The sequence below is a fragment of the Hemicordylus capensis genome, chromosome 9, assembly GCF_027244095.1.
Source record: "Hemicordylus capensis ecotype Gifberg chromosome 9, rHemCap1.1.pri, whole genome shotgun sequence".
NCBI lineage: Eukaryota > Metazoa > Chordata > Lepidosauria > Squamata > Cordylidae > Hemicordylus > Hemicordylus capensis.
Window position 1 is genome coordinate 7,975,686 of NC_069665.1, and position 24,545 is coordinate 8,000,230.

General features: G+C 47.3%; 1 protein-coding gene across 1 annotated transcript; it reads right to left on the reverse strand.

The window, feature by feature from the left end:
• Positions 1–280: 280 nt before the first annotated feature.
• LOC128334469 (dipeptidase 2-like) lies at positions 281–22,547 on the reverse strand. The gene is made up of 10 exons (XM_053271334.1): positions 22,408–22,547; positions 20,596–20,722; positions 18,941–19,070; positions 15,789–15,936; positions 10,816–10,888; positions 6,948–7,124; positions 5,740–5,827; positions 4,206–4,281; positions 2,924–3,059; positions 281–475 (listed from the first exon to the last, which is right to left on the reverse strand). Exons 1-10 carry the CDS (start codon positions 22,545–22,547, stop codon positions 359–361), a joined length of 1,212 nt encoding a protein of 403 aa, XP_053127309.1. The 3' UTR covers positions 281–358.
• Positions 22,548–24,545: the final 1,998 nt, after the last annotated feature.

Consider the following 24,545-nt stretch of genomic DNA (forward strand, 5'->3'; position numbering starts at 1 on the left):
ACGCATGGTCCCCAACTTTGAAGTAAAGTAGGAAGAAAAGCCATCCTACCCAGCCGGTGCCTTGCACACAATCATTCCCCCCGCCTCTTGCCTTAATGTTTGCAAGCATGTGATCAAAAATCAGGAGCATGCCCAGTACTCCGACCCAGGCTGGGAGCTTCTCTTACGCTGCCGGGGGTTGTGTAAACAAGCCGATGATCTTGAAGCCTGGCACCTGCCATATCCCTACCCTCATCACCTCTCAAGATCCCCAGGCGCCACCAACACATGGATTTGCTTAAGTAGGTAACTTTATTCAAAATGAACACGGAAGTAGGCAGAGGAGTAGTGGAATATAATCTGTCTGGTTGGCTCAAAGTCACTGCAGCACGGGCATTCCAGGAGGGGGCTTCAGCTCCAGGCGGCAGGAATTCTGCACCTCTTCTGCCGGAATTTCCTCTTCATTTGCTGCCTCCTCGACACTGTCTTCCTTTACCTAGAAGAATTCAGAGTCAGAGCAGAGGTCAAAGATGCCCCTGAAGAATCCTGTTCTATATGAGAGGAGAGCTGGTCTTGTGGTAGCAAGCATGACTTGTCCCTTTAGCTAAGCAGGGTCTGCCCTGGTTTGCATATGAATGGGAGACAAGAAGTGTGAGCACTGAAAGATATTCTCCTCAGGGGATGGAACCACTCTGGGAAGAACAGAAGGTTTCAAGTTCCCTCCCTGAGCAGGGCATGGGGTGGGGTGCAGAACTACGGGTCCATTGGACATGCGGTTCCATGTTATGTGTGAATGTGGCCTAGATTTTGGTTTGTATCTTGGTTTTAGATTGAGGCTCCAGTTTCTGTTTTAGCCATCTCATGCTGCAGCCTTTCCCCCCAAAACACACACAAACTCCTTTTGCCACTCTTGCAGGTGGGTAAGAGCTGACCATCCAAACAGCTGGTTGGACACCAGTTGGACACCAACTTGTGGCCAAGCAATGCTAAAGCTCGGGACTGTTTTAAATATGCAACCAGACACAAAATGTGCACACCCCTCCCCCCAACAAAGAGGACTTCCCAAAGAAAATGTGTTCAAAAACTGAAGTCATGCAGAAGTTTGTAGTGACCAGCTGCTCCTCACGCTAAAGAGTTAACCAGAAGTGAACCCTGTCCTGACAGGCTGGTGAACTCCAGGAATCAGCCAACCAGCACACCAGGTGAGTGGGACCTAGAGGGCAGTTGGAGAGGAAGAAGGGTTTCTTTGTTAGAAGGAGCTGGCTGGAGGAGCAGAGGAGATGTAGCCATGAGGTCTAGCTGCAGGAAAATCTCTCTGCAAGTCTGGGGAAGCTAGGAGGGAAGGAAACTTGAATCCTCTACCATGGTTTGGTGAGTTCAGGAAGAAAAGAAAGCCAGGGCTTTTGGCTTTGGGAAGTCTAGGGGAAAATTCATTTAGTCAGCCTTGGCATTAGACGTTTGTTTTCTTTTTTGTGTTTTGCATATTTCTGATACTGGTCTATTGATGTTTACCTGTAATGTAACTAAGCTAAAAAATGCTAGCCTTTGCCCATCCAGCCAGGGCATTGCAAAAGACTCTGTAAGCTTTTAAAGGTGCTTTTGTATTGTCCTACATCCATGTTCTTGGCAACTGGGTAACCACAATTTTTAAAGTGTGCTGCCTCAACATCATCTGGGGTACTTTTTGAGATTTTCTTGTGACCTATTAAGTATCTTTACCTGTACCTAAAAGCTGAGAAGACCACAGACGGAAGCAATCTAACTTTTGAATGAAAACTGTTTTTCTTTTTGTTTTCTTCATCATCTACAAGCCTCATCCACGTGCGTTTTTAACTCAGGAGAAAGGGGGTCTCATTCTGGCGCACACATGCCTCAGACGGTCAGCAATCTACCAGTTTTTTCACCACATGTAGTCTTGGATGTGGAAGGTTTTTGTATACTTTTCCAATAGCAGAAGAAAGATTGTTTCCCTGGGATTTCCACCCAAGCACGGGGAGGGTCAAGCTCTGTGATAAAGAGGGGTGGTAGTGGTAGCCATTTTTGAAACTACCAGAGTTACAAGAAAGTTTAGGGGAAAGCCTTGCTCAGAAAGCATAGAGGGGATGATTCAGCATTTTTCTTCCCCTCACGTCAGCTTGCTCTGAGACAAAGGCTATAATTTCCTACAAAATTGTCCTAGGTAAGATGATACCAAAAGTGGGGGGGGGGGGCTTGAAAGCAAATGAGAAAAGTAACGTGAGTAGTCTAGGCTTTAATTCAAACATATCAATTTCTCTTCCCACTGCCAAAGATGCAGCGCATAATCAATCTATGGAATTCTCGGCCACAGGATGCGGTGATGGCCACTAGCATGGATGGCTTTAAGCAGGGCTTAGACAAAGTCATGGAGGGCAGGTCAATCAATGTCTGCTCATTTGATGGCTTTAGGCCACTTCCAGCTTCAGAGGCAAGATGCCTCTGAATACCAGTTGCAGGGGAACAACAGCAGGAGAGAGGGCATGCCCCTTTCAACTCCTGCCTATGGGCTTCCCTGAGGCATCTGGTGGATAATCACTGTGGGAAATAGGATGTTGGGCTAGATAGGCCTTAGGTCTGATCCAGCAGGGCTATTCTTATGTTCTTGTGTAAGATGCTTCCGACAGACTCCACTGCTATACCCCACAATGTCTTCAGTGAAGAGAACCTTCTCCTGCAACAGTCAAATAGCCTCCTTGTGCTATCAAATTCCCAGTTCTGAGGATTTTCTCCCACTCTATATAGGCTCCTAAATGTCATGGGATGTGACTCCAGGCACCACAGAATGTGTGCCCAGAGAAGGAGCATGCACAGGTGTGTGTTGTAGTGGCATATGCTACACGTGCATGAATTGCTCTCGCACGCCATTTCACAGTTCTGACGTTTCTGAGGGCAGCTTTGGCACCAGCATGGAACGTTTTAACTTTACCCTTTCCACATCCCTGAAAACGCGAAGGAAATTCTCCCTCAGAACGCCCTTCACTTCTTCACTACTCCAATTTCTCTTCAGTAGTTCCTCGATCAAGGCTGGGTATTTGGAAACATCTTCCAGTCCTTTTGGATATCTGTCCCCAAAGAAATCAAAGAAAGCTGGAATCGTTTATTGTATTAATCAGTCACCCGATCAGAGCACTATGAAGTTGGAGGGGACACTACGTGGGACGACTGACTAAAGGCAGGAATGGGGGGGGGGTTCAGACGCCCTGGGACCTGTGCCCAAAAGGCTACTGGCTGTTTGAACAAGGCTGCAGGCAATCTGTGCTGCCACATGACTGGGGATGGAGTACGAGGGTGTACTTGTGCCCTACCTCAGTAAAAGCCTGGGTGGGGTGGAACCTGGGCTACCGGGTGTGGCATCACCGAGATCAGGAAGCTCCACACAAGCAGCCCTACCTGTGCCAGCCCAGGAAGTGCCGCTCATGTGAACAGCCCCATAGTGAGCCACATCTTCCAGTGCTGCTACCCCACACATATGTTGGCTGGGTTCACACAATCACAAGGATCCTGGTTAAAAAGTTGATCAGGATTAGTGAGCCCACCAGGGCTGATTGTGAGAACCCAGAATTTCAGGGCAATCCTGGTCAAACTGCTCCGGATAACCAGCATTGAACCAGGATATATAACCAGGATTCAGTCCTAGAACTGGCTTGCACAATTGTTCAAATCTAGGTTTAATTTGGGTTGCAAACATCAGTGTGATTGTGTGAACCTACATCAAAGTGTTTCTTGCCCAAGATGAATCTGAGATTCCCATTTTGGCATGAGTGCATGCAGTCACACTAATGTCAGTAACCCACACTAAATGTAGATTTGAATGATTGTGTGAACCAGGTCCAAGTTATCTATGCTGGTTAAAAGCTGGTTAACCAGAGTGGTTTGTCCAGGATTGCACTGAAATTCTGAGTTCACACAATCAGCTCTACTGGGCTCACTAATTCTGATCAACTTTTAAAGCAGGATCCTTATGACTGAGTCAACTCAGTCCCAATCTGTTCTGAACAGGGACATCAATGAATCGTCCTGTCTATAGTTTGCATTATTTGAAATGAAACCTAGTAAAGGATTCCCAATGGACTATTTTGAGAGGCAAGGGCAGACATTTTTCACAATGGACCACAGCATTTTCACCCACAAGCCATCAAATTTGTCATATAAACTGGTCTCATACCAAGGAGCAGAGACATCTTCCATTTCCCATCATCATTACTTACTTAGAGACTCCATCGAAGTCACCACCAATTCCTATATATTCTGCACCTATAGTATTCTTGATGTGGTCAAAATGATCTAAGGGAGAAGATAAGAGATGACAGAACATGATTACCTGGCAGAGAAAACAGGTAACTTGATAATAAGAGACTAACATACATGTGCTAAGCTGGGGTACTGTGTAGTAGACAGATATTTTGACCTGGGAGAAGAGGTGAATTTCCTACTCAGCTATGAAGCTTGCTAAGTTGCCTTGGCCAAGTTTCTGTCTTTCACTATTATCTGCCTCATAAAGTTGTGGAGAGGATATCCATATGTTTGCTTCCTTGAGCATCTTAGAGGAAGAGGGGGATGTGAACATGAGATATATAACTGGGGAGTGGCTACAGTACTTTGAGCCATTTTATCTTATTTTTCATAGACCCATTTATGGAAGCTCCACCCACGATATATGCAGGGGCATAGCTATAATTGAGCAAAAGGGTTCAAAGAACACGGGCCCCCAGCACCTGAGGGCCCCCCACCTCGACCCCTCCCTATTTTCTTCATTATCTCCCTCACTCTGAGCAGGCCACCAGAGAGAGGGATGAACACGGGCCCCCTCTCCCCTAGCTACGCCCCTGGATATATGACTGGATAATGTATGATGCTCAAAAGCGGGAGGAGCTTCTTAGTGAAAGTGGGTGGGGCTACATAAAGAAGGCGTGGACCAGAGACATAGTGTGGGCCAAGCTCATGAAAGTGGTCTTGGCCAACCTTCAGTTATTCACCCTGATCCTAGACTGGTAGGGCCAACAGCTTTATGGGAGCCTCTGCAAACTCCTGTCCTGATGATGTTCCAAGGAAGCCGATCATGAGGACATGGCTGGCAGTGAAATTACTCAACCCTAAGAACATAAGAACAGGCCTGCTGGATCAGGCCCAAGGCCCATCTAGTCCAGCATCCTGTTTCACAAAATGGCCCACCAGATGCTGCTGGAAGTCACAGGCAGGAGTTGAGGGCATGCCCTCTCTCCTGCTGTTACTCCCCTGCAACTGGTACTCAGAGACATCCTGCCTTTGAGGCTGGAGGTGGCCTATAGCCCTCAGACTAATAGCCATTGATAGATCTCTCCCTGGGATGATGCTAGTGTGGGTCGGAACCACATTTGTGATGGCATCCCCACAACCAACTTTCTCCAATCATTGCCTGGAGTGTACTCTTTACGTTCTGTGTTGGAGGATCCTCTGAGAGTGAACCACCTTGAGTAGTGGGTGAACTCTAAAAGGTCTGAGATGTTCCTCCAGTTAGCAGAGCCTGGTACCGTGACCTTCATCTTTGGGGAGTCCTGTCTCTAGCTCTTGCTCCAGATCTGCTGGATTCAGGGTCCGTGAGACCTCCTGGGCAAGATGGTCCAGGTCAGCATCTGTGGAGTCTCTAACTGAGGGTTCTACAACCCAGGTTTCAATAGTTCCTCCTGGACCATACAAGCCACACAGGTCACTAATCCTGCCCTCTTTCTCAGCTCTAGAAGGATTTCCAGAGGAGCCACCAACCTGCTACTGTTGAAATGCTAACTGGGCTTTCACCACAGGCCATCACCTTGGCGTGGAATGTCACCATCACAATTCCATTGTTCTCTTTCTGTAAAAGGGATGACAGAATGAATGCCCCTGCCCCCTGCTCCAATTAGGTCAAAGTGACTTTCAGTGCTTTCTAGCATTTTCCTGTTAAAAAGTCTCTTGGAATGTGGTGTGGAAGCATCTCATTCATTCAGATTTTACAGAAAACATACAACATTACATGAGAGAGAGAGAGTGTGTGTGTGTGTGTGGCTGGCGACCACCGCAAGGTTCTGTTTTTCAAACTCCAGTCTGAATCCTCGGGTTGTAGTGAGTTCCGTCACCCCAACCTCAGGTTAAACACAGCCTGCGTTGTGTCCGAATTCAGAACCACAGGCTGTGTTCCCTTCAATGGGAGTTGAGAGAGGAAGCTCCTCCCTCTCTCCGGCTGTGATTGGCTGTGCAGGCTGTTCTTCATGCCAGAAGGAAGCCCACACAGCCAATTCCCCATCCTCTCTGCAGTCCCACTGACTACAGAGAGAGTGCTCTCTGTTACATCCGAATTCAGACAGGAGAGCAGGGGTGAGGTGGGGTGCAGGACCATGGGTCCATGGAAGCTGTCATGGTGTGTTCCGTGCAAATGTGGCCACACACTCCGTGAGAAACACAGCCTGCTGGCTAGAACCTGCAAAACAGGAGCTTTTAAATTAACATTGGAAAGGACTTGGGCTGATTGTGACCAACATGAGTAAACATAGTAGATAGATCTTGGCCATGGGTTTGCTGGATATTAATAGAAGTCCATGTTACATGCTGTGTGTAACGAGTTTTAATTCAGTTTCCAAGAAATTGTGGGGAAACCATGCCTCAGCAGTATTAGAGTATTCTAGTTGGGAAGCAACCCAGGAGTTTCCCTATAGCTGCCCTTTCTTTGAATTGGTCCTCCTCATTGGTCAATCCTGTAAAAGGAATTCCCAGGTGCTGTTGACTACAGCTTCCATCACCCCCAGCTGCAATGGTCTTTGGCTGGGGATTCTGGGAGTTGTAGTCAACCACACCTGAGAATCCCCATTATAGGGCACATTGTTTATTTCCCTTGATGGTTTTGCAGGAGGGATTTTGCAGCATTTGCAAGCATCTCCACCATGTTGCTCTTTCACGTGAATTTTTAAATGTAGGCCAGAGAGACAAATCACACCCACCAGACTTAGCAAAATATCATCGGGAACATTCCTCGGGTTGTTGCAAACCGCGAAGGCTGAAGAATGGCTGAAAATGACTGGTGCTTTGGAGATGCTGAGCACCTTCATTGCTGTCGCGTCGGACGCGTGAGATAAGTCAATCATCATCCCCAGCCGATTCATTTCCTTCACCACTTCCTAGAACATCACAGACAAAGAGCACTGTCAGCTTTGTTACTCTGAGCAAATGCAGAGCGTGATAGGCATTTTAGGAACATAGGGAGTTGCCTTCTACTGAGTCTGACTATTGGTCCGTCTAGCTCAGTATTGTCTACCCAGATTGGCAACGGCTTCTCCAAGATTGCAGGCAGGAGTCTCTCTCAGTCCTATCTGGAGATGCCAGGGAGGGAACGTGGAACCTTCTGCGTGCAAGCATGCAGGTGCTCTTCCCAGAGCGGCCCCATCTCTTAAGGAGAAAATGTACAGTGCTTACACCTGTAGTCTCCCATTCAAATGCAAACCAGGGCAGACCCTGCTTAGCAAAGGGTACAATTCATGCTTGCTACAGCCACCTAATGGCGCAGTGGGAAATGACTTGCCTAGCAAGCATCAGGTTGCCAGTTCGAATCCCCGCTGGTATGAAACACCTATATCGGGCAGCAGCCAGGAGTCGACACCAACTCGACGGCACACTTTACCTTTACCACAAGACCCGTTCTCCTCTTCTAAGGTAATGGCACCACCTGTAAATGTCACCTGGGCTGTAAATGTCACCTGGTCAGAGACAGCATCAAAACTCCCAGAAGCGTCTCCAGCATTCAGATGTCCAAGGGTGAAGATAAATATGGGCTCGTGAGAACAATCGCAAGAGGATTTCCCCCCTCATGACCCAGGCCACACAGAGGCCCATTGTGCAGGTGTGCTGGCCTCCAAAATGGCCAATGCGTAGGGAGGAAAGGCCCAAACGGGCCAAAAAATGGCCAAGCGGGCCTGTTTTGGACAGAAGGAGGGGGAACCTCCTCAGACATACACCCCGATGCCTCAGAGAACATCCCCAGAGGGAATAAGTTAACAAAAAATTATTTTTTTTCTAAAAAAACCCAAAACCCTGCAAACCCCCCAAATGGGCTGGGGGTGTGTGTTTCGGGCTGGGGTCGGACCGAAGAGGGGATGGTTTGGTTCAACCCCGAACCATCAAATCAAACAGGTTGGCACATCCCTACCCTGTATCAGATCGTAAGCCTATTCTCATGACCAAACACTGGGTAGGAGCAGTAGTGCTGTAGATCTGTTGGCACGGCTGACCCGACAGGATTTATGATCCCTTCAGCTCTATTTGTGTGAGTCAAAATAAAGTTCTGGAGCTAAGAGAAGCAGCTTAGTTGTACAAATGAAAGCAAACAATGATTCTCAAGATAAAGCATTATAAACAAAAGAAAGTCCCTTGAAACTAAACTAGGTACCCCCCCTCTACGATAACTGAAATAATGGAGCAGGAAGCACAGAACAAGGACAGGCTGAAACAGGGAAGATTGAGTACAATTATGAGGAACTGTCTGCAAAGAAAGGCAAAGTTGCTGACAGCAATCTGTGCCCAGAACAGTCTGCTTAATATAGGGCTCCAGATAACCGGCAGCCAATCAGGTTTTCCTGACTCAGCACTTCTATTTCCTCTCCTTTGAGATCTTGTGCCTGTGTGTGTCCCACTGAGCCTTTCTCTTGAGATGTCTTCTTAACACAGGTGAAATTCCAGCTTCCTCCTGATCAGTCTCCTCAACCCTCATGTCTGCCAACTGTCAAGATTCCTCTGTATGCTGCCTTTCCAGCTCAGCTCCAGAGTCTGTTCTCCCAGCCAAATCCTGCTGCTGTGCCTCTGAGCCTGTACTCCCAACCGAGTCTTCCCATTCCTCCTCTGACTCAGAGGTCTGAGCCATGACAAGTAGCCAGCAAGGATCCCAGACCCATCCATGCTCCTGAGAACTGGCCATATGTCTGCAAAAATTGAGGTAGGAGGGTGGGAAAGTGAACTTGTGCTAGCTGCAGTCTGGGTAGGATGGGGAGGGATGTGCTTTCCCTCCACCCTTGATGCAATGCTGGGTAAACAATGTCTGAACTGAACCTAACTCGGCTCTTGCCATGGATCTGCCAATCTTGGCCCAGAGGCAATGGGCTTATGAGGATATCAGGGCCATATAGCATGTGCATATATCTGTATCTATAGAGAAATACAAAAATCAAAATGTCAAACAGGTATTCAAACAAATAGTTTATATAGTATGTATATGTATTTTTTAAATGGTTAAATTTGAATACTGCCTTTCATTAAAACAATCCCAATACCAGGCCTGTGCAACCTTAAACAAGTTGTTCTGGCAAGAACTAATCTGTCTACTTTCCTTTCACTATCTCTACAACTGGACTGAATTTGGTTCAAATCAAGGTCCACATGTTAGATCTATCTATCTATCTATCTATCTATCTATCTATCTATCTATCTATCTATCTATCTATCTATTTGATTTCTATACCGCTCTTCCTCAGGGCAGTTTACACACAGAAATAATAAACAAATAAGATGGACCCCTGTCCCCAAAGAGCTCGCCATCTAAAAGAAACATAAGATAGACCCCAGCAACAGTCACTGGTGGTACTGTGCTGGAGGTGGATAGGGCCAGTTACTCTCCCTCTGCTCAATAAAGAGAATCACCACCTTAAAAGGTGCCTCTTTGCCAAGTTAGCAGGGGGACAAATGTTCATGTTCAGGGCCTCAAATGTTCACGTGTTCGCCATCTTGGATCAGGGTGGATGACATCATTACAAACTACACCATTGGGGCACCCCTATGCATCCCTACAGGAGTAGCAAATTTGGTTCAAATTGGTTAAGCAGTTTACAAGTTAGCCCACTTGTGCCTCAAAGGTTTATGCGCCCGCCATCTTGAATCAGGGTGGATGGCATCATCACAAACTACGCTGTTGAGGTGTCCCTACAACTGTACCTGATTTGGTTCATATTGGTCCAAGTGTTGTTAAAATGGTGGTGGTGGTGGGGGTGGGGGAACACCCACACAGACACATGGAATGCCGGGTGATCTCATACGCCTACTGGAAAGTAGGCTAAAAATGTCAAGTCTGATCTGACCGAACAGAGAAAATGCCAGAAGGGCTGACAATGCCTCCCAAAATTGCTAGGTTGAGTCATGTTGGATCAGAAACCCTATTATTTTGTGTGTGTGTGTGAAGCCACCCTACAAGGAGCTTATAGGGATCTCAACCAGAGACTTCTCAGGGCCTACAACTCCCAGAATTCTTTGAAAGAAACCATGATTCTGAGAACAACCTGGATACAGGGCAAATGCACCCTCAGATGTAACATCAAGAATGCTTTCATTGCTACAGGATGCTAGCTTAGAAGAGGATGAGAAGTAAATCCTGTCAAACAGTTTTGAGTAACTTGTTTTTGGACTACAGCTCCTATCATCCCTGACTGCAATAGCCAGAGGCAGGGGAGGATGGGAGTTATAATCCAACAACAAGTCCGCTCTCAAGGGAGGCATGTCTAGGAGGTGCAGGAGAGGAGAGCTGGTCTTGTGGTAGCAAGCATGACTTGTCCCCTTAGTTAAGCAGGGTCCACCCTGGTTGCATCTGAATGGGAGACTTGAATTGTGAGCACTGCAAGATATTCCCCTTAGGGGATGGAGCCGCTCTGGGAAGAGCATCTAGGTTTCAAGTTCCCTCCCTGGCAGCATCTCCAAGATAGGGCTGAGAGAGACTCCTGCCTTCAACCTTGGAGAAGCCGCTGCCAGTCTGTGAAGACAATACTGAGCTAGATAAACCCATGGTCTGACTCAGTATATGGCAGCTTCCTATGTTCCTATGTGTTAACTTACTTTTCCAAAAGGAGTCAAGCCCTCAGTGTCATGATAAAGGCTTTTTGGTGCCTGTGTTGAGGACGATTCTGCCCTAAAAAGTAAAAGATGCAAAAATATTCCATTATTCACATGGACAAGATCTAAAATGCATCATAAGGCAGACACAGAATCTTCCAAACTTTAAAGCCAGATAAGATTACAAAAATCTGAGTGTGCTACCCAGAGGAAAATTCACTTCAAATATGCAGAAAAGTTCAGCTTGTTCAAAGGAACCAATATAAAGAAATTGTGGCTATTATTGTGGTTATTTTCTATACCTAACCATCCATACATAACACTTTAAAAAGAATGAGAAGACAATTCTCTGCCCAGAAGGGCTTACAATCTAGAAACTGACACAAGGAAGGGAACAGAGAGAAATAGAGGCAGAGGTATACAGAGGAAGAATGTGCAATTATTGCAGTTACCTATACTTTGGCCTAGTATAAAATAAATTGCAGCTGGGGATGATGGGAGTTGTAGTTCAGCAGCAGCAGCTGGAGATCCAGGTTTGCCTACTGTGGTGTCTTCTACATGATCCCCACCACACATTAAGGTAACTGAGAGAGGTCTGTCTGTTGTTGCTCCTGGGCTGTGGAATGCGTTCCCTATAGCCTTTCCCCCAACTGCTCCCAAGCCTTTTCAGCTTTTAAAAATTGTTAGGTTTTAATCTTTTTTTAACTTTTAAATTGTATGAATTGTTTTAAGTTTTGTGTCTGTTTTTAACTTGTTTTATGTGATTGTTAACCACCCAGAGACGAAAGTTTGGGGCAGTGTACAAATCTGATAAGCAAACAAACAAATTCGTGGTTTAACATATTTACCAGCGTTTAAAAGAGCCCTTAAGACACTTTTTTTTTTAGCCAAGCTTTTAGTAATATTTGAATGTTTTAAATTGTGTTTTGACGGTTTAACGCATGCAGACGAAAGCCCAGAAGGGGCTGCAGAGAGAGAGGCCTGTGCAGTCATCTGGGAGGAGGGGAACGGGAAGGAACTCGCCATTCTTGCCACCCCCATGCCACACAGCAGCATTTTTCAGAGCCCCCTCCTCCCCACAGCCACTGCGGCCACCAAAGCATCCCCTCTTGCTTTGCAGTGCCGTTTTGTTTTTAAGATAAAAGGGCTGCAATAGTCTTTTTGCCTATGGGTGGCAATACGCTTAATCCACCCCTGGTCAGGCAGTATAAAAATTGAATGAATGAATGAATCAATCAATCAATCAATCAATGAATAATCCATTTCTTGATCCAGGCCAGCTTTTGAATGGGGCTTTAGTTAAATCTTATTCCAGACCTGGAATGGAGGCGCGGCTAACAAACAGCCAGCAGCAAGAGCACAGAAAAGCAGTCTGCATCTGCCTCTCTGTGCACAAGATCTATTTCACTAAACTTTTAATATTCCTGATTCCACTCCACTTCCTTGTCCTTGCAAGCCACAATGCTTTCCCCTGGATCCTACATTGCCTGGGATAGCTAGGACATTCCCACTGCTCGGTGACCCGCCCAGCAGATTTATTCTTTCTTATTCTCCCTAAACATAGGTGGGCTTTCTCGAGGGTCCAGATGAATGCCCCCCCCTCCGAACGATTTGCTGGCAGATACAGCAAAACTCCTGTATCTGCTGTATATGCTGAGGGAAGTGAGCTGTCGGTGACTGACCAGGAGAGAGATCTTGGGGTCATGGTGGACAGCTCGTTGAAAGTGTGGACTCAATGTGCGACAGCTGTGAAAAAGGCCAATTCCATGCTAGGGATCATTAGGAAGGGGATTGAAAATAAAACTGCTAATATTATAATGCCCTTATACAAAACTATGGTGCGACCACACCTGGAGTACTGTGTACAATTCTGGTCACCACATCTAAAAAAGGACATTGTAGAACTGGAAAAGGTGCAGGAGAGGGCAACCAAGATGATCAAGGGCCTAGAGCACCTTTCTTATGAGGCTAGGCTACAACACCTGGGGCTGTTTAGAAAAAAAGACGTCTGCGGGGAGACAGGGTAGAGGTCTATAAAATCATGCATGGTGTGGAGAAAGTGGATAGAGAGAAATTCTTCTCCTTCTCCCATAACATTAGAACCAGGGGTCATCCCATGAAATTGATTGCCGGGAAATCTAGGACCAACAAACAGAAGTACTTTTTCACACAATGCATAATCAACTTGTGGAATTCTCTGCCATGAGATGTGGTGATAGCCAACAACCTGGATGGCTTTAAGAGGGGTTTGGATAACTTCATGGAGGAGAGGTCTATTGACAGCTACTAGTTGGAGGTCTGTAGGCCACCTCCAGCCTCAGGGGTGGGGTGCCTCTGGGTACTAGTTGCTGGGGAGCAACAGCAGGAGAGAGGGCATGCCCTCAACTCCTGCCTGTGGGCTCCCCAGAGGCATCTGGTGGGCCACTGTGTGAAACAGGATGCTGGACTGGATGGGCCTCCTTGGGCCTGATCCAGCAGGGCTGTTCTTATGTTCTTATGTTCCTATTGTTGCAGCTCTAGTAATAAGCAATGTTGAGAGTTGGCCGTTGATGTACAAAGTTTGGTATGCAGATTGGAAACAGAAGAAGAGAGTGTGTTGTGGTATTTTTGGTGAATCCATTCCTTGATCCAGGCCAGCTTTGGAATGGGGCTTTAGTGACTTGTATTCCAGTCCTGCAGTAGAGGTGGGGCTAAAAAACCCAGCCAGCAGCAAGAGTATGGAAAAGCAGTCTGCACTTGCCTCTCTGTGCATACTATCTATTTCATTCCACTATTAATATTCCTGATTCCACTCCACTGCTTTGTCCTTTCAGACCACAACTCTTTCCCTTGGAGTCCACACCTATCTCCGCCATGGAGACCAGATCAGGGCTGGCCAACCCGAGCCCCTCCTGCTGTTGTTGGGTGCCCATAATCCTTAGGATTGGGCATTGAGGCTGGGGGTGATATTGGGAACTCTATAGTCCAAGAACAGCTCCAGACCCTCAGGTTGGCCGTCCCAGGATTGTGCCACAAGCTTCACAGGAAAGGTAGGTTTGAAGAGGGCTGAAATCCAAGCATAAAGGGCATCAAGTGGGCATTGGACTATTTAGGCCTTGGCCTCATTCAGCAGGCTGCTCTTACGTTCTTCTGTCTTAAGACGTCTGGACATTCTGCCACATCACCCCACAGACCCCTGAAGGCTTCCCTTCGCCTTAGAAAGCCCACAGCTGAGGAGGCGGCCAAGAGGGCTGTGCACAGGCTGAATGACTGGACAGATCGTGATACCAGCCCAGGCCATTCCTGCATTGTGCGTACGCGATGCAAGGGATGGTCTTGATCCCATCCTTCAAGCTGATGGGCGCAGTGCATGAGATGGGGGTGGCAGAGGGCTTAGCTTTAATGGATGTACAGCTTCTTTGGAAAAAATCCAATTTTGGGACTGTATCAAGGCGACCTTAAATCCTAGTCATAGGAACATAGCAGGCTGCCCTATACTGAGTCAGACCACTGGTCCATCTAGCTCAGGATTGTCTACATAGACTGGCAGTGGCTTCTCCAAGGTTGCAGGCAGGAGTCTCTCTCAGCCCTCTCTTGGAGATGCTGCCAGGAAGGGAACTGGGAACCTTCTGCTTCTCCCAGAGTGGCCCCATCCCCTATGGGGAATATCTTACAGTGCTCGCACATGTAGTCTCCTATTCAAATGCAAACCAAGGCAGACCCTGCTTAGCAAAGGGGACCATTCATGCTTGCTACCTGTCAAGCATAGTCTATAGGTTTTCTATCCTATTTCTATCAATGATGAAAACATTTAGAAGACTTTTCTGGCTCATGTAGCTAGATACGTGACTGCTCTCCATGGTATGTTTTTTATGCTAGTGATTGTGTTAGTCATCTTTCAGTTCAGTATATATGGTATTTATTTAGGGGAATATATATATAAATAATTTATTAAATTGCTATATCGCCCTTCAAAAAAAAAAGGCTCAGGGCAGTTTACATTAAAACAAAACAATTAAAATCAATTAAAAACAGAGACTATAAAACACCATGAAACAATTAAACATTTGACACAGTTTAAAAACCCTGGAAAACCAGGTTACAGCAAGTTAAAAACATTTACAAGAAATTAAAAACCCTGGAAGGCCAGGCCAAGCAGCTAGGTTTTGAGGGCTCTCCTGAAGGCCAATAATGAATTCAGAGTATGGATTTCAACAGCGAGTGCATTCCACAGCCCAGGAGCAGCTACAGAGAAGGCCCGCCTCTGAGTCGCCACCAGACATACCAGTGGTAACTGGAGACGGACCTCCTCAGATGACCTTAATGTGCAGTGGGGATCATGCAGAAGAAGGCGCTCTCTAAGTTAACCTGAAACTAAACTGTTCAGGGCTTTAAAGGTAATAACCAGCACTTTGTATTTTGCCCGGAAACATCGGCAGCCAGTGCAACTGTTTCAGAAGAGGCATAATATGGTCTCTCTGGGTTGCCCACGAGACCAATCTGGCTGCCTCATTTTGAAGTTTCCGAACTACATACAAAGGCAGCCCTATGTAGAGTGCATTGCAGTAGTCAAGCCTGGAGGTTACCAGCTGATGCACCACTGTTTCAAGGTCCTCCTCTTCAAGGAATATAGTCCCTTTGCTGCATGGATCCACTAATACGGCAGCCTCTTTCTGTTGCCTGTGGTTCCCTAGTTCACATGTTCCTAACCAGTGGTCCTCCAGATGTTGCTGAACTACAACTCCCCTCATGCCCAGCCAAAATGTATTGTGGCTGGGGGTGATGGGAGTTGTAGTTCAGCCATATCTGGAATACCACTGGTTTGGAACTCCTCAAGTTGATCATTTGGGATCCTAATTTTGAAAATCCCCTGTCCATGAGCTCCTGCCCCAACTGGTACATGCCGTTACCCCCACCCATTTCCACCTTGTTTCAATCCCAGAATGCCTCCCTTTTGAGAGGGAAAAGACTTGAAGCAACGCTTGCTCGCTAGTTACCAGGGAGTGTTGCAGTTGTGCGTCAACGACATGTACCGGACTCCCAGGGCGTAATACATCCTCAGGGTTGCAAGACTGCTGTCGATGGAGTGACCCCCTTCAAGGCCGATTAAACATGCGATCTTTGTACTGTCCGTATCAATAATGCCTGGAGTGAAACAGAAGGACAGGCCTGACGTACAAAAGGCACCTTAAGACAGCACAACATGGATGGGACAAATTAGAGGGCTTCTAGAGACCCAGGCAGTACTGTGGACTGAAACTATGGGCAAGTCTACAGCAGAGACGTACAACTAATCTAACAACCATCCTTCCCTCTTCACAGAATGCCCAGGTGGTGACTATAGATGTTTAAAGATGCTAGGGGGCTCGGATAGAGAATTCTTGGTACCACAAGTGGCAGCTTCAGATGTTATTAAAATGCCTTGCTGTAGCTGTGTACAGTGGGGAGAAGGGAGAGGAGATGCCGCTCCCGGGAGAGAAAGTCCCGTCCCCGGAAGTCCCGCCGCCCCCCCACTCACCCACATGCCCCGTCACTCACACTTACAGTGGGGCTTGTCTGAAGACACTAGAACCCAACCAATGATTGCGAGGGTGGGTCAGTCCAGTCTTGCAATCACAGGAGCTCCTGCCGTCATGGTGTTTTAAAATATTGTTTTAAAAATGTCAGATTGTTGTAATGTATGTTTTAACTAATGTTTTACTTTTTCTGTTTTTATTTTGTTGTAAACTGCCCAGAGACGTAAGTTTTGGGCGGTAAAAAAATATGTTAAATATAAATAAATATACATATAAATAAATATACATATAAAGAAAGAAAGGGTAGGGCTCTGGAACATTGGAAGCTGCCTTTTACTGAGTCAGACCACTGGTCCATCTAGCTCAGCATTGCCTACACAGACTGGCAGCAACTTCTCCAAGGTTGCAGGCAGGACTCTCTCTCTCTCAGCCTTTTCTTGGAGATGCCAAGGTGGGAACTTGGAACCTTCTGCATGCAAGAAAAAGAGCAGTCCTATCCTTTAAGGGATGGGAATATTAAAGTGCTCACAAAAGTCTCCCATTGAAATGCAAACCAGGATGGACCCTGATTAGCAAAGGGGAAAATTCATACTTGCTACCACAAGACCATCTTTTCCCTCTTCAGGTGATCTCCACTGTAAGCAGGAGTGGCAGGGTGTGACCCGGCGGGGGCAGGACTTCCTCCCCCTTCGCCCCACTGTACAGGACTGCAGTGGGGTGTTTTTATAACACATGAAGAGGGCTATGGTCCAACTACAATTCCCAGGATTCCTTGGCGAAGACATCGCAGTAAAAGTGATATAAAACCAGTATGTTTAAGGTGTAAATATGTCTTTTAATGGTGAAAATTATTTCTGTCTCATGTATATATAAAAGTTACCAACATCTGTTTGCCTTCTCAACATCTTCTATAACTGAAAAGTCCAAACTGAGTGGTATCCCAGCACATGTCTACACTCCAAATCTAAACCGGTTTAACTGTCTTAGCTTCTTCATTGCAATCCCTAAAGCCCTCTTAACAACATCACCAGGGAGTTATTTGCACACGGCTCCATGCTTTCGGGTAAAGGTTGAGCGAAGCCACTTCGAATCACACTCACGTCATTGAGGGAAGCAGCCCTTCCCCTCTGTTCTCGGATTTTGTTTTGGTGCAATTTCACATCGCATGCCTCTGTGTTTTCCTTCAAAGTTCAAATTTTATTTACGGTCTTAGACCAAAACAAAAAACATATACCATCTGTGGATACAACTGGGTTTTGTTTTGAAACAAGTTCACTTGGCATGCCTCTGTGTTTTCCTTCTTGCCAATGGGGTGGGGGGAGATTTCTAGAGAGCTATATCTGCATTTCTAAAGAGAGTATCCCTCTTATCACGCTGATGATTCTAAGTCAGTGCCTCTCCCGACTTGCTCCGGCGTTTTCAGAAAAGAATCGCTTAAAACCAGCATTTTAAAAACCCAGAAATACATTGAGATAAGCTAGGATTCAGGAGACCAAGCCCAATTTGTGTGAGATGTGCTTCCAAGGATCTCGAAGGGACTTGGGGGTAAGTCTGGCTGGTGTGTGAACGCACACACTCGCTTCCGAAGGAGCTTTGGGGTGACAGCCCTGTCTGTAAAGCCTCCCATGTTTAGCAATGAAATGTGCTCCCCGGAATTCTGGGGAGATATTTCTGGTTTCAGGATTATGCTGTGAAAATATTTAGCTGTGTTAGTGCTTCCTAAATATAGAGCAGCCTTATCACTGGTTAGGTTTGACGTTCTGCCATCTGTATATGGGTGGATTTTGGCAGTTCCCCATTGCTGATTGTGTTTGCTTCTCTCTGTTTCACATATCCTGCTAGCTCTATTCGTTTCATTCTGAGATTAGACTGACGTTATTGTCAGATATAAGGCAAATGCTAAGTTTATCACTGCTGATGACAGATGAGGAATGAAAGTTTCTGCTAGATTCTTCCTGAATGCTTAAGGATGAGTGGCGGCGCATCTGTTTTGCATGCAGAAAGCCCCAGGTTCAAACCCCAGCATCTCCAGGTAGGAATAAGAAAGATTCCTCCCTGTGGCCCTGGAGAGGCACTATTAATCAGAGCAGACAATAGAGGGGGTGGTGGTGGTAGATTCATCAGTACTGGAGCATCTTAAGGTAGGGATTCTCAACATTGGGTCTCCAGATATTATTGGACTTCAGCTCCCATAATCCTTAGCCCCAGTGACCTTTGGTTGGGGATTATGGGAGTTGAAGTCCAATAACATCTGGCGACCCAACGCTGAGAATCCCTGGTCTAAGGCACAGCCCTATGTTGATGCTCTTCAGCTTAGCTCAAGGTCGCAACCAGCCACTTGAAGACCAAAGAACTCTGAACCCAAAGCTCATTTGGACCTGGGTTTCTCAACGATCACCTCTCCAGGCCCCAAAGCAAACCATTTTTGAAACGGAGGGATTCTGGAAGCAATTTGTTTATAGGATGTGGAAGTGGGGGACGGGTCTGTGGTCAAAAATCAAAATTGCACTAGGCACGCGGTCTAGGCCCTTCTTCAGTAAGCTTCAAAAGCTCTTTGGACCAATGCTCAATGAGCATTGAATGAGCACTCAATACTCTTAAAGCACCGGAAGTAGAATAACGCTTTAGCTCACCTTGGGCAGACGTCACCAGTTCAAATTCCTCGTAGGCTTCGCACATCCTCCTGACAACATCGATCTGCTCCAGGGTCAGCCGGACGGCATCTTTGTTTTGAGCGCTGCAGAGGACATATGCCGACCAAAACTGGGGCAGGGTGGGGGGAGTTGATGCCATATGTTTATTTCATCCTGGATTAAAGGGGTGTGTGTGTGTGTGTGTGTGTGTGTGTGTGTGTGTGTGTGTGTGTGTAGAAGTAGAGAGAGAGAGACAGGCAGACAGAGTCATGTTTACACTACATTCAGGGACTTCTCTACTGTGTCCTGCCACAGAAACTGTCTGCATTGCAAAGGATTCTGGGAGTGTTCTAGGCCACATCCTTCGTTCGTGGGGGGCCCTTTCCAGGGTTTCTAATCATTCCTCCAAATGCCACGGATAATGTCCTCGTCAAACCATGCTAACAAATTGTTCTGGTCGGACTGGGAAATTTCTCCACCCTTGCTGTAATTTTCCGGAAGGAACAGCGGATAAATCCCTTGCCACCCTCCCTGCACCCCTCCCTACACCCCTGGAAGGGCTGCAAGCTCTTGTTTTGCAGTCCAAAGGGATCAGCCTACGCAATGGATTTATCGGGTCCTTTTGGGGCTGCCTTCCAGACCTCCATTTTGCTCAGGGGGTTACAAGCTGGTCTGGTTCCCGTGGCAGCCAGTACAAATCAGCTGAGGGTGGTGGTGGTGGAGGAAAATCAGCTGGGTGTGTGTGGAAAACAAGCTGCAGGTAGAGTGCATGCAGCATGACCCCCCTCCTTCTGCCCCACCAAGCCTCACCCATCTCTTTCCCCACTCTTGTCTCACCCTACCCTGAGCCCAGCAGGTTGATATTTCACCCAGTTGGGGATTGAACTCACCAATTGCCGGGTTGGCAAGTTGTCCCCAGCTGGGTGAATTACCACTGGACTCGGGGCGGAGAGATGAGAGTGGAATAGTGAAAAAGACGACTGCGGGGAGACATGATAGAGGTCTATAAAACCATGCATGGCGTGGAGAAAGTGGAGAGAGAGAGATTCTTTCCCCTCTCACACAACACTAGAACCAGGGGTCACTCCATGAAAGTGATTGCCAGGAGGTCTAGGACCAACAAACGGAAGTACTTTTTCACACAACGCGTGATCCACTTGTGGAACTCTCTGCCACAGGATGTGGTGACGGCCAACAACCTGGATGGCTTTAAGAGGGGTTTGGATGACTTCATGGAGGAGAGGTCTATCAATGGCTACTAGTCAGAGGGCTGTGGGCCACCTCCAGCCTCAAGGGTGTGCCTCTGAGTACCAGTTGCAGGGGAGCAATGGCAGGAGAGAGGGCACGCCCTCAACTCCTGCCTGTGGCTTCCAGCGGCATCTGGTGGGCCACTGTGCGAAACAGGATGCTGGACTAGATGGGCCTTGAGCCTGATCCAGCAGGGCTGTTCTTATGTTCTTAATAGAGATCGCTGGGGCCAGGTGGAATCGGAGCATCATGCACTACACCCCTGTGGCTCATTTTTCCACCCCTGTGGCTCATTTTTCCACCCCCAGCTCTTTGGTACTCTCCGCCAGTGTCTGATTCGCCACTCCATCTACCAATAAAATCAGTTCAAGGTGGCAGGCCCGCATTTCCGATCCCACAGCACCTACCTGAGCACCAACGTGGCCGTTCTGCAGCCTCTCAATGTTTGTCACGGTGGTGCTGAGGGTCCTCAGGTCTATTTTACTCAGCATGTTATTGTGGAGCCATCTTAGCTTCAGAGGCAGGTCATTGTGTCTGAATGATAGAAAGGTGCAGTGAAAGAGTTACTGGAAACGTGTGGGGAGGAGAGCTGGTCTTGTGGTAGCCAGTGTGGATTGTCCCCTTTGCTAAGCAGGGTCTGCCCTGGTTTGCATTTGGATGGGCGACTGCATGTGTGAGCAATGGAAGATCTTCCCCTTCGGGGATGGGGACGCTCTGGGAAGAGGACCTGCATGCTTGCATGCAGAAGGTTCCAAGTTCCCTCCCTGGCATCTTTAAGATAGCTGAGAGAGACTCCTGCCTGCAACCTTGGAGAAGCTGCTGCCAGTCTGTGTAGACAATACTGAGCTAGATGGACCCTTAGGCTGACTCAGTATATGGAAGCTTCCGATGTTCCTATGTTCCAGCAGAGCTCCGGCTTTAATTTGAGCCATGCAGGCTGCTCATTCACCAGGTCAAGTGGCCAGTCTGTGCAAATGGCCAGCGAAATACTAGCCTGCGCTGGTTTGGGAGAGATCTCTCAGGCTATTATGGGGGCAAAACTCTAACATTTCAAAGATGGAGAAATGCTGTTGTGAATTTGGTAATCCAGTGGGAGGCCATTTCTTTTTGGGAACAAGTCCTGAGGCAGGAGAGGATTTTTTCCAACAGGGTATTGTTTCGCTGCCACCATATACTCCCTATATAATCAGGAACTCTCTTTATAGGAGAGCTTATCTTGTGGTAGCAAGCATGACTTGTCCCCATAGCTAAGCAGGGTCCACCCTGGTTGCATCTGAATGGGAGACCAGAAGTGTGGACACTTGTAAGATATGCCCCTCAGGGGATGGAGCCGCTCTGGGAAGAGTATCTAGGTTCCAAGCAGGGGCGTAACTATAATAGGGCCAGGGGAGACAGTTGTCTGGGGGCCCACTGCCTTGGCCCCCCCCGAGGCAAGTTACATGACTGACTCCCCCAGCCACGCACCCACCTGGGCTTCCTTCAGTTGTATTCATCCTCCGAAATTGATGTGAGTGTGAAGACCTGGAGCTACCAGAACAGCAGGTCTTTCTCTATCCCCATTAAATGACTTGCATTGTTCACAATTTACAAAACCTTTAGGATGATGTTCTATTGTGGCACATAGGAGATTATCTATCTATCTATCTATCTATCTATCTATCTATCTATCTATCTATCTATCCTTTTCTTCATGAGCTGAGCTTCAGTGAGGGAGGGGGCATTTTAAAATCTTGTCTCTGGGCCCACTCCAACCTTGCTACGCCCCTGGTTCCAAGTTCCCTCCCTGGCAGCATCTCCAAGATAGGGCTGCTGAGAGATTCCTGCCTGCAACTTTGGGGAAGCCGCTGCCAGTCTGTGAAGACAATACTGAGCCAGATAGACCAATGGTCTGACTCAGTATATGGCAGCTTCCTAAGTTCTTATCTTCCAGGCAATTCACCTTCAAGAGAGGGGGTGCAGCTTATGAAGCCAGCTGTTTATTGGGGGTTGAGGTGCAATGAGCAAAAATGACTGTATATTTCAGGGTGCAGAACATGCAGTCCCTTTTAGGGAGCAGGGTGCAGTATTACCTACTAGATTCTTACGCCACTGTGTGGCACTTTAGGAGTGGAGTACAAGAGGGCGAGACAGAATCATTGGCAGTGCGACATTCTGGCTCTCTTTATGCAGCTAGGGCAGGCTGACCCTGTGGGCGAGGAAAGAGAAGAAATCCGACCTACCCGTCAATTAAAGGAGCCTCTGTCATGAGCTCAATGGCCTTCTCTGCATCGTTGTCAGCTCTGGAGTCCCAAAGGTCAGAAAGCAGCAGCAGCAAGGGCAGAAACAGCTTCCGCTGAACCCTCTTGGAGTCCACAGGCATGGTTACTGAGTGGAGATGCTCATTTGGTGGCAGGGGCTGGAGTTTAGGTGCAGCTGGTGGCTTGGATCCTGAAAGAAAACCAGGGGTGTATATGTGTGTGTGGTGGTGGGGGGAATAGGGGCGTGGGGACTAGAACCCCAAGCCCGTGTGGGAGCCTTGTGATTCCACAACCTTGCTTGCCGTAAAAGCTGTGCTGTAGCCTCTCAAAGCCCAACCGCACCTAGCACCAGCCCCTGGAAGGAGAAGCATCTGATCTCATCCATCATGACGATGACCCCGCTTCCCTCCCACACAGAAAGCACACGGAGATCCCGTTTTTAAGCAGTGCAGTAGGGCCCTTCTGGAAAGACTCCTCCCTGCTCTTATCGGAAAGGCCATCCAACCCACAAGTGGTTGCAGTAAAGAGCTAAAGGGCAGGGGGATGTGGGAGGAAAGCGCTCCACATCAGCAAGTGCCGAGCCTTGGAATGCGGAAGGACCAGGTTCAGGTCTCCTCTTGGCCATGAAGCCCATGTAGTGGCCTTGGGTCAGTTGGTATCTCCCGGCCTCACCTACGTCACAGGGTTGTTGTGAGGCCCTGCTATGGCATCAGCACAGATGAAAAAAATTAGAGGGAACATTGGTCCTGAGAACTACTGTTGCCATTGCAGCTGAGGATGATGGGAGTTGTTGTTGTTGTTGTTGTTGTTGTTATTTCTTGTTTACACAGTCAGACAGGTGTTATTGACTGGTTTGTTTTATCCAGACAGCGAGTCCTTCCCAAGGACCTGGGATGGCTGAATTTTATTGTCAATGTTGTTGCTGTTATTATAGATATTGTCACAGAATATAGGCTGTTCCCAGTAAAGTTGCTTTTTGTAATTGGCTGATGGTGATTTCTGTGGCCATTGCAGCTGAGGATGATGGGAGTTGTTGCTGTTGTTGCTATTATTATTATTATTATTATTATTATTATTATTATTAATTCAATTTCTATACCGCCCTTCCAAAAATGGCTCACGGCAGTTTACACAGAGAAATAATGAACAAATAAGATGGCTCCCCGTCCCCAAAGGGCTCACCATCTAAAAAGAAACATAAGATACACACCAGCAACAGTCACTGGAGGTACTGTGCTGGGGGTGGATAGGGCCAGTTGCTCTCCCACTGCTAAATAAAGAGAATCACCACATTAAAAGGTGCCTCTTTGCCAAGTTAGCAGGGGAGTTGTAGTCAACAACATCCTGGAATCCCTGATACAGGGCACACAGGTCCTGATACCTGTAAAAATGATTCTTGTCTCTCTCTCCCTCCCTCCCCCCTCCTCCAGAAATAATACTGATGTTGCAGGGGTGTAGCTATAATTGAGCAAAAGGGTTCAAAGAACACAGGCCCCCAGCTCCTGAGGGCCCTCCAGCTCCCCCTATTTTCTTCATTATCTCCCTCACTCTGGGGGCCGCCAGAGAGAGGGATGAACATGGCCCCCTCTCCCCTAGCTACGCCCCTGTGATGGTGGTAACTGGAGAGGTGGAATATTTATCTGGCTTCAGGGGGGCAAAAAGCTTACTTGTCCCACGAATTCCCACTCATTCACCTCTGCAAAGGGAGTGGGAAACTGCATGCAGGCAGATGTGGAGAATGTTTATTTTGTAAGGAAGCAAGGAATGTTTGTTAAAGCAGCAAAAATGGTGCACGCCTCGTGTGTGTGTGTGATCTCTTCACAATCATTGGTCACTGACGGGATCCAACTGCGTTAGATTCACCCCACGCCAGACTTTCAAACCTGAACGTCAGCCCAAAGGAAAGGCTTTTCCGGAAAAGGGCCTGGTGCTCATTCCAGCAATGCATCCTGCAGTTCTGTAGAGAATGAGAAATGTATTTCCACGTTACATAGCCCAAACTGTCTCATACGGTTGGGTGCTCTGGCTTGAGTCATCAACCCAAGGCAAAAAAATGAAGTGGAAATATATTTGCAGGAGCAAAAGCTTTCCCTCCAAATAGGAAGCAAATATACTGATAT

Bases quoted from the DNA above. Each gene is read 5' to 3' on its own strand.
- LOC128334469 (XM_053271334.1), bottom strand. From the start codon at position 22,547: ATGCCTGTGGACTCCAAGAGGGTTCAGCGGAAGCTGTTTCTGCCCTTG. The intron at 20,723-22,407 runs GTAGGTCGGATT...TCTATCATTCAG, and splicing joins GAGGCTCCTTTAATTGACGG to ACACAATGACCTGCCTCTGA. The intron at 7,125-10,815 runs GTAAGTTAACAC...GTGATGTTCTAG, and splicing joins GCTTGACTCCTTTTGGAAAA to GAAGTGGTGAAGGAAATGAA.